The sequence below is a fragment of the Amborella trichopoda genome, chromosome 4, assembly GCF_054954075.1.
Source record: "Amborella trichopoda isolate Santa Cruz 75 chromosome 4, AtrichopodaSantaCruz75HAP2 v2.0, whole genome shotgun sequence".
NCBI classification, from domain to species: Eukaryota; Viridiplantae; Streptophyta; class Magnoliopsida; order Amborellales; family Amborellaceae; genus Amborella; species Amborella trichopoda.
The window spans coordinates 41,097,733-41,113,603 of NC_142339.1; the positions used below are offsets into that span (position 1 = coordinate 41,097,733).

Sequence of the window (15,871 nt, forward strand, 5' to 3'; positions counted from 1 at the left end):
AAAGTTAACTTATTCTCAACAAAAAAAAAAGAACTTGTTTTTTGAGAATAAATAAATAAATGAAAACTGCCATTACTTTCAAACGCATTTAAGTAATATAAAATAAAAGAAATCGTCAGTTGTAGGAACTATAAAAAGATATGTAAGACATTTTGTTTACAAAAATTAATGTATGAAATTTTATTAATTAAAAAGCCATATCCTTAGTATTCTAATCAATGGAATTAAATTAATGTCTCATGAACAATACTACATGTTTGAAATGAGTTCATTGAGTGTATACTCATTAGCATATATGTAAATTGATTTAAATACATTGATAAAGTTTATTTAAATTAATGTTGATAGTCTGATAGTAAAACTATAAGATTTGTCATGGGCAATGCTCCATAATTGAAATGAGTACATGGATTTACTAAAAAAAAACAAAAGAGGACATGGACTATAAACTCATCAACATCAGTATTACTAAAAGATTTCTCATGGACTATAAACTCATTACCATCAATGGTAATAAGCACATTCATACAAGTCCTACAAATTGACCCGTCATATTCGGAACGCGATCCATCTTTCTAGGAGTTGTGATCGCCCATCAATAGGATCAAGATCCTTTGCAATCAAGGATCGAGATCCCTTAACATTAGGAACCGAGATCCCAATAGGCAGGGATCGAGATCTCCTTATGGGAGGAAGCAAGTACCGCTTGGGTTTGGGCTCCCAAATTGCCGGATTGAGATTCCAAGAGGGGAATGCCACCCCTTGACCAAGATCTCCGCAACTATTGTTTTTGTTGTTGAAAGACATGCGACTTGTACTCTACATGTTGAGTCAGAAAGACATCTTTGACTTTTTCTAAATTGTAATTTAAAAAATAAGTTTCTTATAAAACACTATATATCCATGGAATATTTGATTATTCTGAGAAAATGGAAAGCACCAAAATAATCTTAAAAAGCATAAAGTGGTTTATTGAACTAAAGCCATCGTTATTTTGGTTTATTGAACTCAAGCAAACATTATGTTTTGATTTTAATCCAATTCTATTCAAGTAGAAGACATGCATCTAATGACGTAACATCCACATCATGTTTTGGATCTGATCTTTTGCCATAATAAACCCAAAATACTGAGAGAAGACTCTGAGCCCCAAATGAAGAGCTCTGGCTGCTTCTTCCATCCAATCAGAAGTACCCAAAGGGCCTTTAGAACCTTCCGATCACAACCATGGGGTGGATCCATCCGTCACAGTCAGAGGTCACCAGCAAGTTCTATACTCTCTATCATAAGTCATTAGTACACAAGTTGGAAAGTATACTGCTTCTTTTCCTCCATATATTGAAAGATGTAAATTTATTATTACTTCTAAAAAGCTAGAGCTGATGTAAAGATTACTAGATGAGAAAAACCGAGATGCTGCGATGAGTATGTTGATATTTCAAATACTTTGGGTGCCGGACCTTAATGGGCGTGTTTCTTTGTTGTATTACATAGGGTGCCATTATTGTCAGCCTTGTATCCCTATTCCTTTTGTCATTGTATTTGCAAATTCGTTATAATTATAGAAACTTTTGTGATGTCATCATCATCATCATCATCCAAGCTTTATCCCAATGTTTTGGGGTCGGCTATCATGATAAGAGGTGGCAAAGTTTTATGTTGGCTGCCTACCTAACACCACCTTCTTTATCGGAGCCTGGGACGGGTTAAACTTTCGTGATGTAAAACTAAAAAAGAGAAGTGCAAATAACAGGATGTAAAGCATAAGTGGACTCCAATTATTTTAACCTGGATAGTTGATATCCTAAATCAAATAGAGAGGATTTGACGTGTTACAGCATTACTAACTGCCTGGCTGTATTCCTTTCAAAATGCAAAAAGATTTTAAACTTTAGTAATTCAACTATTATGATAACTTGGCCTGATTTTCAAATTTTCTATTACAAGATCTCTCCACTACGACTATTGTTGTACACTGATGGCGATAAAGCTTGGATGGTTCAGTATGTGTGAAGGAAGGTATATGGTTTGAACAACGTTTGTGCCTCATCCAAACTTAGCAAACTAAACACAAATATCTCTGGCCCCTAGAGCTGTTAACGAGCCCCGGGTGGCCATCGGCTTTTGGGCCCGCCTGCTGGTTCTTGGGCAGGGTTTGGGCCATGTGTTAAGGCCTGTGAACCAGGCTTGGTGGACTGAAATAATTTCGGGCTAGGCTAGCACTGGCCCTGTCTGAAAACTTCTCAATGTATATTACATATATATTATGCTTTTTTTTTTTTTACCATATTTATATTTGGGCCCAGTCTAGCTCAGCTGAGCCCAAATTTTTCTGTTCCAGGCTTGGCTCGGGCCTCGTTCTCATGAATCAAAACTAATTTGGTTCCTGGGCCAGGCCTGGGCCTGCCTTACATTGTTTCAGGCTGGGCCCACGGCAGGGCTGGCCTGGCATGATCCTGGCTTGTTGAGAGCTTTACCTGTCCCTCAAACAAACAACAAAAAGAGAAATTAGAGAAGACAAGTGGAACATGTTTCTTCTATGATATTTGATTACATCGAGCAGTCTACTAAATTCATCCTTCCCTTAATTTTAGGGCTCTGGGATTCATGGTTCCTTTATTTCTTGATATTGATGATGCTCTCTTTTTTTAGGCTGCTCATCTCATTCCTAATGCGTCTGACATACTATATGGTTTTATGGCCGTTATTCAGGTGACGAGGGAGTGTCTCTATAAGGCAATATCAGTATGTGGACCGGGTGTGGAATTTAAGAAAATTGGCCAGACAATACAGTATGATCTTTTTTTCCCTTAGTTTTTCCTTCTGTGGGTTGCTTATGAAAGTCCAAAAATGTGATGTCCTGAAATGGTTGGTAGATTTAAGTCTTCTATGTAGACCATATATGTTCGGTTTTGTTAATTTTCTGTGGTCTTTCTGTTGCTTTAATTTCACTTGCATCGATGTTGTGCGAAAATGATGCTCTATGAAGTCCTATGGTTATCAATGAAGGTACATTTACTGTGCTGGATATTTCACCTTGCAGTTTTAGTCTCTTCTATCCCACAAAGTCCTTCCTTGACCTGAAGGGGAAAGAAAAGAGCAGGAAAAGAATAACGGAAAACGCTAAGATGCCATCAGGCACGCTCTTTAAGTGGCTTTGCTGTGGTTCCTCACCTTTTTGTGTTTGTCAACAACAGACAACCTGCCTAATTTCAGAGTAAGATGATTAGCAGTTGCCATCGCCTTCTATGTTCAGTCTGCCTTCCCCTAGCTGCCTTCAGTGCCTTCTCTGATATCTGCCTATATTTTGTGTGAAGAGTAGGAAAATTTTTTCTACACCATACCCTTCTTGTTTGCCTGAGTACTATCTATCTTGGGATCTATGAAACATCACGGAACTGATTTGAAGTGCAAAATATTGAAGGAAGCTTCTTAGTGGTGGCAAACTGTACATTATGTTCTTCAATAATGTCAAAATAGGGGAAGAGGTGCGTTTATGACTTCCCCATTCTGGCTTTGTGCAGAGTCTCTTTTTCATTTGAAGAATTTACTTTGCTAAATCATCCGTTGGATTTGCTACAATCATCCACAGTAAGATCCATGATTTTAAGAGAGGGGCAGAGCAGCAAGTACACGAAACTCATATTCCTGAGCTTGTATTTTAGCATGATAAATTGAATATGCAAGAACTTTAGAGGACGAGAATAGCAGTCAGCAACCTTTTATTTACTGCTTCTTTCTAATTTTTCCTCTCCTTCTTGGATTTCAATTCTGAATTTATGATGTCTCTTCTCTGATTGTTATGCATTATGTGAGTTTCTATAATTGTTAATGTCAGTTACAAAACTTCTAAAAGTAACAATAAGGAGAAAGAAACTTCCAAAATTAAAAAAAAAAGTTTATATTTCGGTTGGGATACTGATAAAAATAATAATCACATGCATGCAGCCTTTCCTACGCAATGTGTTCAGACATGTTTCCAATAGGGGTGGCAATCAGGTGGATCTGTGGGTCGACCTGAACCAGTTCCGGATTTGGGTCCAGCTGTTGGACCCGGCTATGTCGGGTCTGGGTCCAAATGACTGGGATCCAACCCTTACCGGGTCCAGGTCCAGGTCCTGCTTGGACCCTATCAGATTGGGTTGGGTCTTAATCGGGGTTAACACAACCCGACCCTGTATATAGAAATATATCATACATTTTTTATTATTATTTTATTCTTATACCCGCACCCAACCTGGTCAAAACAACTTGAGCCTGATGTGGATCTGGGTCCAAGTTAGACCTAGATGGGTCAAGTTCGAGCTGGAGTTGACCCGGACATGGCCCAACCCGTTGCCACCTCTAGTTTCTAAATTACTTAAGTGGCTTTGAGCATTCTACAATAAGCTTTAGGGCACGTTTGTTTCATTGGGAGCTCTCCCTGGAGAGAGCTTTCCAATATGAAAGCTCCCATCACACAGGAAAGTTTTCATACCAAAATTCATATGAAAGCGCTTTCTTACAAAAATATGCTAGTGGCGCGATTCTCGCACACTAGCCTTCCCCCAGGCACTACAGTGTCCACTGGTTTACCATGAAATAAACTTGGGAAAGCAGTGTCCAGTGGGAAAGGGAGAACTTTTCCTCACACCAAATGTGCTCTTAATCATTTACTTCGGTACCAATACTTTATTTCTTTGATATAACAATTTAAAGTAGTCAGTATTCTAGTTCCATGGTCTACAAATAATTTTTTAACAACGAATAATTTTATCTTCTACAGTTGTAAGGTTTGTATTCTATGCTAATTAGAAATTGTATTTTCTGAAGTGATTATGCAGATAAGTTTCGTTTTGGTGTTGTGAGACAGTTTGTTGGCCATGGTGTGGGACGGGTTTTTCATTCTGATCCTGTTATTCTCCATTACAGTATGTACAACTTCAGTTGTATATTTTGAGTGATAAATTTCAATTTTATAGCCAGGCATGCGATTTGAGGTTAACAATTACAAACTGGGAGAATTTAGTCGTGTTAATATAGTTCCAAATAATTTGATTTATATAGTTTTCTCTCTCTTCCTTGAGCTTGATTTATTCATGAGCTTTATTACAAATTACTTTTGCAGGAAATAATGATCGTGGACGAATGGTGCTCGGTCAGACCTTCACAATCGGTACCTAAACATTAGTTACATATTTTAGTAAACTTAAGTAGCTTCTTATTGTATGAAATTGGTATTAGTCACTATCATACATTTCTGATGGAGCATTTTCTGCAATTGTGTTCGCCCTGGGAGTTTCCAATGGTTTTAACTTAATTTTGAGAGATCTACTTCTGACAATCTCATAGGTGATGTTTTGTATTGCTTTTCTGAGAAACTGTCGCATAAATGATGGGAAAGTCTATGAGGACTTCATTTTTTGTTATGAATAATCTCATACGCAACCTTATCTCAAAAACACAAATAGTCTTATACTCAACCATACTAATTTGACCTGACACCTAGGACCTTTAAAGGCTGTGAAATGTGATTTTATAAAATCTATTGTCAAAGTTTAAATTCACCAATTCAACTAAGTTTTGACTTAGTTAAAAACTCGGTGAATCCGACATTCATGGAGTTGAAGCGTGTGAACTTCAAACGAATCCTATTAAGCTCTTCCTTTTAAGGTTTTATTTACATTAAAAGTGAACTATATTTTGTCCCCACTTGAATAGGATTACGTCGACTATTTGAAGTCAACTTTCCAATTTTATAACGGTTACATACTTGCATACCTACATGCATGTATATGCTACTATAACTGTTGGGGGCGTTCTAGAACTTTCTTTGTTCATTACCTCCCCCTTATCGTTTTTCATGTTCAATTTCATGTATGCATATGCAGCTGTAGACCATTGTATACCATGTGGGAATTATTATTAAAATTTTGTTTGATTCTATTGCTGTAGCTTTGGATGTAGACTACCCACATGATGTGAATATCTTTCTATGTGCTTCTCATTTTTTACTGTCTTATTTGTGCAGAACCAATGCTGACATTAGGTAGCATTAATCCCATTATGTGGAATGATAATTGGACTGTTGTTACAGAAGACGGCAGCTTGTCTGCACAGTTTGAGCATACATTATTGATCACTGAGAATGGGGCAGAAATTTTAACTCAGTGTTAACCCTGTATGTCAATGGGAGTTGCATTGATTTTATTCATTCAAGAAATTGATTCTTCCTATTCTTTAGCCAAGTTTTGTATCATAACTGTTCATTAGCATAATGTAGCCTCATACTGCTTACATTTCCTTTTAATAAAATTCTCTTATGGTTCTGCCAGGGAATCATGTTACTAAAAATACATGGTTCCTCTAATAAATATGTTCACATTTTCCACACCTCTTCCTGTACTAGTACTGGGAAAAGGTGAATCTCGACATGGGAATTGGAGTCTTGTTTAATTATTGCTATGCACCTCTCTCTCTCTCTCTCTCTCTCTCTCTCTCTCTCTCTTTTGACGAGAATAACCACATTTTATTCCATTGAACAGAGAGCAAAAAACACAACAATCAGGCAATAGTTACAAATGTTGTAACCATAAAGCCAATGCAAAGAATAACACCAAAACCAAAGTATAATATTAGTTTCCTTGTACTCTCTCATCTATGCACACGTATTACACATCTTTTCGGAAACAACATTATCTTGAACAAATCAACACTCCTTTAGCCAACATGTCAGCAGAAGAACTCTTTTCTCTATAAACAATTAAACACGTAAAAATCGATCATTCATTCTTGCAACACTATCTATTACCTCCTGCCATAGCAATCTAATAGACCAGGGTACCTCCATGATTTATAGACACCAATTCATAACATTCATGGAGTCACCTTCTACCATAACATCACCTTAGAAAAGCTTCAGCTTCCTTCTTGCCGTAATAGTGCCCACATCAGATTTTAGATTGTCCCAAACCCATCTAGACCACGTTAAGTTTTAAATGTTACACTGTTAAAGTTCCTCAAGGTACCTCCAACCCTTCTTGGATTTCCATATGAATTACCATCAAAGTTCAACTTAATGCATCCAGCATTTGGTTTCTCCCAAACATTTGAATCTTTTTTTTTTCTTTTACCCAATCATGAGCAATTCCTTACCGGAAAGTAAAGTTAACCAGTTGGGGGGACCATATTTCAAATTTGAAATATGTTGGATAGATATTAAGATGAATGAAATAATTCAAGTGGTTGGTGTCGGTTTCAAAGAATAGACGTTAGTGTCTTGGAGGAAGGAAGGTAATACTGATTTTAGGAAAAGAATTGGGGAAATAATAATAATAATAATAAAAAGGTGGTAGATGCCTCTAAACAGTAGATAAGAAGCTTTGAACATTAGAATGATAGATTAAGGAATGAGTTCAATAAATAACTCATGAAACATTTGAGGGCCGAGGAGCTTCATTGAGATAAAGATCGAGGGTGAACTGGTTAAAAGAAAAAAATTACTAAACTTTGTCGCGTCACTGCTGTTTCAAAAAGCGGACCGCCCAGTGCCTAGGTGGTTGCTTAGGTGGATATCCCTAGGCGCCTGCTTGAACCCGTCTAGGCGGCTGCTCAGGGCTTGCACCCCACCTAGAGGTGGAGGAAATGAAGCTCCTTCAAGATATTTTTGGATCATTTTTTAATATTGCAAAATTGTGGGTTTTAGGTTCATTTGAAACCTAAAACCAATTAGAGGCTATTTTAGATAGAGAAAACCCAAAAAAAAAATATTTTTTTACTTGGTTGCCCAGGTTCTGGGTGCCCGCCTGGGCGCCCGCCTAGGCTTTGGGCAGCCTGGAAACCCTCGACCTCCTAAGGGTTGCCTAGCACTTTTTGAAACACTGGTCACAACAAACTAGGAGAAGAATCGATATCATTCAAGGGCTGAAGATTTAAGATATTACTTACAATGATAAAGAGGGGTTGGAAACGGCGATTGTCAATTATTATAGGAATGTATTTTCTTCAATTTATATCCTTGATGTTGACTTTGTATTTTCTTCAATTTATATCCTTGATGTTGACTTCAGTATGGTCCCATTTAAGAAGTTGATTGTTGAATGGAGATTATGTTTGGAAAGGCCATTCTCCGAGACTGAAATCACATTCTGTATTTAGTATATTTGGTAATAGTTCTCCAGGACGAAATGGTTTCCGTTAGGTTTTTTCCATCATTTAGGGGATTCATAGGGTCATATGTAAAGTGAACTTGGAAAGAGCATTAGTTAAAGTGGATTAAGGGGGGTTGTGTAAGATCATGGAAGGAATGCACTTCAGGACTAAGTTGCAAAAATAGATTGAGGTTGCTTATCTAGTGCTCACTTTCAATAATGATAAATAGTAAATCGAAATGCTTTTTTAAAGCTAATGAAGGCATTAGACAAGGGGGCCCTCTTTTCCCTTTTCTAGTTACTATCATGGCCGGAGGTTTTAGTGTAATATTGAAAGTGATTGAAGAGAATGGTTTATTGTGAGGATTTAAAGGGAAATGAGGAACTACTGTGTCGCACTTACGAATGCAAATGAGGAACTACTGTGTCTCTTCCGGAGCTTGGTCCATTCAAGCTGAATTTCGACAGAAGCTCGTTAGGCAACCATGGGCCAGCTGGTATTAGCGGCGTTTTACGCAATGAGCAAGGAGTGGTCATCTTTTCATTTACGGGTCCATTAGGCTCTACCACAGCTAACCATATAGAACTTGCCTCCTTGCTGCAAGGGATAAAGCTGTTTATCTCTTGCAACATTGGTAATAGTTATATCTTTGAAGGGGATTCTTTAAATGCTATTGGTTGGTGCAACAAGGAGTTACACATCCCGTGGAAATTGTGGTCAATCTGGCTGGAAATTTTGGACCTCTCTGCCCCTCTGTCTGTTTCTTTCTTTCATGTTTTTTGGGAAGCAAATGCTTTTGCGGATTCTGGGTGGGGCATCTTTGCCTTCCCTTGTGGTCTCTAACGATGTAATCTCTTTTGTTTAGTATGATCTAATAAAATTTGGAATGTTTGTCAAAAAAAAAAAAGAAAGATACATTGATATTTTGTGGTGCTTGTACTCAAAGATTTCTTAAATGTTTTGAAATTGTTTCGGCACTGAAAATTAATCTAAGAAAAGAAAAAACATTTTATTGGGGTAGCTTGTAAAAAATGAAGATGTGTGTAACTTTGCTGTTATAGTTGGATGTGGGGTGTGGAAGAGTTTCCTTTGACGTATCTTGATTATCTTTAACTAATGTTTGTATGTCTAGATCTTTATGGGACCCTATGTAAAGCGGATACAATATAGATTTGATCTTTGAAGTCCAAGTTTCTCTCTCAGGAGGAGGTTAACTTTTGCAAAAGGAACTCTGTCTAACCTACCCATTTATAGTATCTCCTTGTACAAGATGCCTAATGTAATAGTCAAACAATTGGAACGCCTTATGAGAAAGTTCTGTTAGGGAGGTTCTAGAAGTTTAATTTGGTGGCCTAGAGTAAGGTGTGTACCCCCATTAAAGATTGGTTGTTTGGGAGTGAAGAGATTGAAAATAATGAATAACTAAATAGTGGTGGCAATGTGCAAATGAAGAGGAGCCATTGTGGAGAGTGATTTTGAGGGGAGAGATATGGGATTGACAAAGATAATGGATTGGTAGCTAAATGAGCTAATAAGAAGGATGTGGAAAGGGATTGTACCATGCACAGAGATTTTCTTAAGAAATATGAAAATATTGGTAGGTGATGAAAGAAAACCAAGGTTTTGGCAACAAAAGTGGATTAGTGATAGACTTCTCAAAGTTCAATTTCCAAAATCATTTGGAAAAGTTACATCTAAAAGCCTAAACATTAAAGAGATGGTCAGTGGTTATGGAGAGAATACTACATGGGATATTCGATGCTGCTATAATAAGCAATTTGAAGTGGTGATTGATCAATATGTGAGGTGTTCACCATGAGTTCGACTTACACTATTATTTAATGATAGGAAGTGAGTGAAACTAGACTATCTTGTGTTTGGAAGTTGTTAGTTCCGGATATGGTGAGATGCTTTGTTTGGTTGATGTGTTTAAAGAAGGCGTACCATTGATGTTTTAAGGAAAAGGGGTAAAATAATTACTAATGTTTGCATTTTGTGAAGGAAGTTGAAGAAACAACTGATCATGTGTTAATACAATGCTCTTTAACAAAGAGAATCTGGTTTTGGATATTAGGTGATTTAGAGATGCTATTGAGCCTTCCCATGTAAACTATGGATTTGTTCACACAGTGAAATTTGAGGGAGGTTGATAAAGGTGGTGGAGAATCGTTAAAAGTGCAGTGGGATGGGAACTTTGGAAGGAGCGTACTAGAAGATGTTCTGAAGACAAAGTGTTTGGGTGTGAAGGAATTGTTTGAGATGGTTAGATTAGTGTTTGCAGAATGGGCCTCCATAAGAAAGAATTTCTTTCTTTTTTTTGTGGGAAATTCAATTGAGTTGAAATATTAGATTTGGGGCCTTTTCCATTGTGTCTTTTCAAACGAGCACATAATGCATATGCTTCCTTTGTAAATTGGAGACCAATTTAGCTACCCCTTTGTACTTCCAATTTTGTGGGGCCGGATCTTGGTCATCTATGGTTGAATCAATATGATTTTGGAAGGGTAGCCTTTAAATACCGTAGATTAACGATTAGATGGTCGGGTTACAATTTTGAGACCAAAATTTGATGGTGCTCTTTTCTGACGTGTCTGATTATCACCTTAAGCATACTACTAGCTCTGCTTTTTTTTCATTTCCAGCCAGGGCCTTTCTATAATCTATTTCAAAGGGATTTTCTGATTTTGAGCTTAATTTGAGATTATTTCCCTTGGCTGTATCTAGTTCTGATGATTCTTGTGAAATTCGAGTAGTTATCATGTTGGATGTATATACAACTTACTCCTGGTGGGGTTGCACTTAGCCGGCCACTGTTCAGACTTATTTTTTTATTGTTTTATTTGGGCAAGAAAAAGGCCCTTTTGAAAGGCCAAAAAACTTGGGAGCCACATCAACTGTCTCGGTGATTTTATTTTGCTTCAAAATACCCTCAATCAGGTTGTTTTATTTGGATATGTCCAAAAACTCACCGAGCCTACTCTGAATTGGGGCTCTCAACAGGCACCATACCAAGGAGGTTCGTGTAATAGGACAAGTCACCTCGTACCTCTTTCATTTTGTTTTTTTAAAGTAAAAGAAAAACTTTAGAAAAGGATTATACAATTTCTTATTTTTAACCGACAATCCATATGCAATAATCTAAACTCTTATTTTGATCGATTTAGACACGAACTAATATCTTAGCTCACGAAAATCATTCTTTTGATCAAAAGTCACATTTAAGAGAGATTTTTTCAATATTTTGAACATCAAAACCAATCCACATTCTTGCATTCAGTGTCTCATTTCGCAAGAAAATCGTCTGTCATTTGGTTCAAAATATTGGTATGTTTGTTTGAATTTTGGTTAGGTGACAAATGAGCAAGATATAATCCAATTTCAGAAAATTGAAGTTTGATCTCTTATTGGTTTCGAGTATACAGGAGCGCTATCTCAAGATGATATTTATCCCCCTTCGATATCGTAATTGGTGTGCATGACAAGAGCAATTCGTCCTCAGGATGCAAAAAAATAGAGAGGTCTCTTTTTTGCTGCAAAGCTCTATGCACCCGAACGTGGGAACCCACACACTAGGCATCAGAATCTTATGATGTTTTAGAGAGAGAAAGAGAAAAAAAAAAACACAGAGAGATAGAGCTATGTTTTACTCAATGGAATATCATAGAGAAAGATGTACAAAGAGAGATGCAAAAGGATGTAAAAAAAAAACTCTATCATGTATCAGAAAAAGACCCTATATTATAGAGTTATACGGATGCTGCACAATTATTGTAATGGTGGTTACATGCACAACCAATAGCTACAAGTTATATGCACCTCATTAAGGTTGTTGTTACAAGCTTGCATTTGCCTCCATTATATCAACGGCTGGATGATCATTAGATGACCGAAACGAGCTGAGCTCACAAAAATATATCGAGCCTCAGGCCATACACGTACTCAAGTGTAGGGCGCCTCTCACGCTGATGCGAGCGTGCAAAGTTCAAAGTGTGTCATCAAGCGTCCTTGTGCCCACGCCCTTGCCCTCGCACGCCCAAGAGCACGTCGCATACTTTGCGTGCTTTGTACATGCACCATCATTATCTCATTTCTATTAAGAATATAAGGCATGCGAATGCATACACTTAAAGTATTACACAATTAACTCTCTCCTCTTCAATGTAGGATTAAAAAACCTACAACTTTCTCTCTCTATAAAATATAGCTTAGGAAAAACTACAAAAACATAATGTTGTTTAAAATACACAATTATTTTTCAAACAAAAATACCAACATTTTCCTCTATTATTTCAAAATAATAAAAAAAATATCGGAAACATATTATTTGTATACCATGAAAGTTTATCTTTTGATTTGAACATTTACTTAGAGTGTACAGTACAAAGTCCATCAAGTACCGTGGTAGCATATAGTTTTGAACCAAGTTGCTTATCTAACAGACTGATAATATCACACACAATTTAGGTCTTGTGCTTATATCCTGATTTCATAAGTGCTCTAGAGACAAGTCACATCTCATAAGAAACAGTTTCACTTCCACATTTTCATAGGTGTGTCTGTCAAGAGTGTTCAACACTTCAATTTATATATAGTCCATAGACAATATTAACAATATAATTCAACCTACTAACATACAAGTCATCATTAAACTTATCCACAGTATGGATTTTCTAAGAATTTGTGCTTATAATATTTTGATGTTTAGTGACCAAACTAATCATACGTACAATTTGTTTTTACCACATTGAACCTAAAATTTTGAGGTTCAATAGACTAGATTGGATTCTCATTGTAGATGATTATTCAATGGACTCTAGCGCTATTCATTTTGGCATCTTACTAATGTGATCCCTTGCAAGGCGTTTTGTCAAATGATCAGCTAAATTTTCTTTTGATCTTACTTATTTGACACTAATCACCCTATCTCCAATTAATATTTTAATGGAGTTATGCCTTCTAGCAATATGTGTAAATTTTTCATTATATATATCATTACAAGCTCTCGCAATAGTAGCTTGATTATCACACTATATTGTAATTGTAGGTATTGGTCTTAGCCATATGTGAATATTATATAACAAGTTTTTTGGGAAAATTGTGAAAACCCCCCCAAAATAGACTTTTTACATACTTTATGCCCCACCCAACTTTTCCTAGCAAATACCCCCATACAAAAGTTCATTTTTTGGACGAAAATACCCTTCCCTCACATAACAAATTATTTTCATTGGAGAGGGCGGTCCGACATTTTGAACAGGTGGTTCGGCAATTATTTTTGCTGTAATGGCTGGTTCGGCATTTCATGGTGGCTGTTCGGCGTGTTTCATGGTAGCAGTCTAGCGTTTCATAGTGGCAGTCAAGCAATTATTTTTTGTTGCAATGGGCGGTCCGACATTTTGAAGTTGTGGTCCGGCATTTTGAAGGGGCAGTTTAGCGTTTTGATATGGTGGTTCGGCATTTTGAAGGGGCAGTCCGGCATTTTGAAGTAGCAGTTTGGCATTTTGAAGTAAGCAGTTCGACGTTGTACAAGTGCCGTCCGGCGTTTCCTTTAATTGGGACCCGAAAATGATTTGTTATACTAGGGAAGGGTATTTTTGTCAAAAAAAATTAACTTTTTGCATAGTGGGGCATTTGCTAGGGGGGGGGTGTTTACAATTTTTCCCTAGTTTTTTTAGCCATTTTACCTCTTTACCGATTGTCTAAAGCAATAATATCGAACTCCATAATAGATGGTGAAATACATGTTTATATATTTGGCCCCAAGATATTGTACCACGCACTAGTGTAAAAATCCATCCCGATGTTTGAATCTTGAATTTCTTTGTCTCAATTAGTATCATTATACCATTCCAATACTTCAGAATAACCCACAGCTTTTATGCCATAATTGATAGTTCTTTTTAAATATCTTAATACTTGAGATATAACATTCCAATGCTCTCTACCTGAGAAACTTGTATATCTACTAAGTTTGCTCACCACATATACAATGTCAGGCTTCGTGCTGATCATTGCATATATTAAACTGCCAATTACTTACCATATTCAATTTGAGATATACATCTCCTATCATTTTTCTTTAATTTAATATGATGATATATCGGAGTAGAGACTGACTTACTATCAGTATGCTCAAACTTTTTGAGCATGTTTTTAATGTAGTGAGATTGACTCAAGATTAATTTTTTTCTTTTCTCTTTATTTTGATATCAAACATCACAGTAGCCTCTCCTAAATCTTTCATATTGAAATTAGATGTGAGGAATCTTTTAGTTTCCGCCACAATTTCTAGATTAGTGCTAAAAATAATATTATTTATATATAGATAAATTATGACACATAAAATTTAATTACTTATTATGTACACATTTATCAACCTCATTTATCTTAAAACCATTTGATATTGTCATATTTTTATGCCATGATTTAGGTGCCTGTTTAAGTCCATAAAGAGATTTAATTAATTTAAAAAATTTGTTCTCATGATCAAATATTACGAACTCTTCAAGTTGTTCCATATAGATTTCTTCATCTAATTCACTATTTAAGAAAGAGATGTATGATTAGATGGTTGACATAGATTATTGCTAAGAGCAATCTAATAATAACAATTCTTGCTACAGGTGTATATGTGTCAAAATAATTGATACCTTCTTTTAGTTTAAGTCCTTTAGCAACTAATCTTGCTTTCTATTTGTTAATAGGAGCCTCATGATTACGTTTGCTTTTAAATATCCATTTACAACCTTTGGGTTTAGATTCAGGTGGAAGGTTTATTAATTTCCAAATAATATTTGCCATTACAGAATCCATTTTCTTATTTACACCTTCTCTTCAAAAAATTGCTTCTTGAGATGCCAAGGCTTCACTTATTGATGTAAGATCTTCTTCCACATTTGATATTATGGGTATTGAATTTAATATTTTATTTTGAGTAGCCTCAATTAGATAAATGTAAAAATTTGGTTCAAAGTTGTAAGATGGATCACATCTAATTCTTTTACTTCTTCTTGGTTCAATTTTCTCATTAACATTATTTTCTACATGCTCTTCGTCAACATTATGATTATTTTTATTTTGTATGCTACTTGTTTTATTTAATTTACTTTTACAAGTGAAATTTTCAAAAAATTCAATATCTTTAGATTCCATTATTGCATTAGAATTTAGATAAAAAAATCTATATATTTTACTATTTTGTGAATATCCCACAAACACACATTTAGAGGTTGTAGGACCTAATTTATTTCTTTTATGATATGGAAGTCTAACATATACAAGGCAACACCATATTTTAAGAAAGTTTAAAGAAGGTTTTCTATTGAACTAAAGTTCATAAAGGATCTTAGTATACTCAACTCTATAAATTTAATGGCAAAAATGAAGCAGTAAGCATTGCATTTACTATTTCTACTAAAGTTCTATTTTTCTTTTCTGCTACTCTACTTTTGTCGAGGAGTATAAGGGGCAATCACTTGATGTAATGCCATTATTTTCACAGAATTCATTAAAATCATTTGATAACTACCCTCTACTCCTATCACTTCTTAAATTTTAATTTTTTTGCTAAGTTAATTTCCACTTCTGCTTTGAAAACTTTAAAATTTGCGAAAGCCATATGTTTTTGTCTAAGCAAGTAAACATAAACATATCTCGAGAAATCGTCAATAAATGTAATGAAATATCTTTTACCACCTCTAATTAGGACATTATTTAAATCACATATATCACTATGTATATG

At 35.8% G+C, this 15,871-nt stretch overlaps 1 protein-coding gene across 38 annotated transcripts in view; it reads left to right on the top strand.

The window, feature by feature from the left end:
* The window catches only part of MAP1D (methionine aminopeptidase 1D), a 70,088-nt gene extending 63,755 nt beyond the window's left edge, over positions 1-6,333 (top strand). For 17 of the 38 annotated variants that reach the window (XM_088865269.1, XM_088865265.1, XM_088865268.1 and 14 more), the window contains 5 exons: positions 2,713-2,792; positions 3,044-3,217; positions 4,813-4,910; positions 5,108-5,155; positions 6,011-6,333. In XM_088865269.1, the coding sequence (XP_088721395.1) occupies positions 2,713-2,792; positions 3,044-3,217; positions 4,813-4,910; positions 5,108-5,155; positions 6,011-6,156 (546 nt within the window). In that variant the 3' untranslated portion in view covers positions 6,157-6,333. Of the gene's footprint in view, positions 1-2,712; positions 2,793-3,043; positions 3,218-3,317; positions 3,489-4,812; positions 4,911-5,107; positions 5,156-6,010 lie in introns of all 38 variants that reach the window. The other 21 variants (XM_088865281.1, XM_088865280.1, XM_020661872.2 and 18 more) reach the window with 4 other exon arrangements.
* The last annotated feature ends 9,538 nt before the right edge of the window (positions 6,334-15,871 follow it).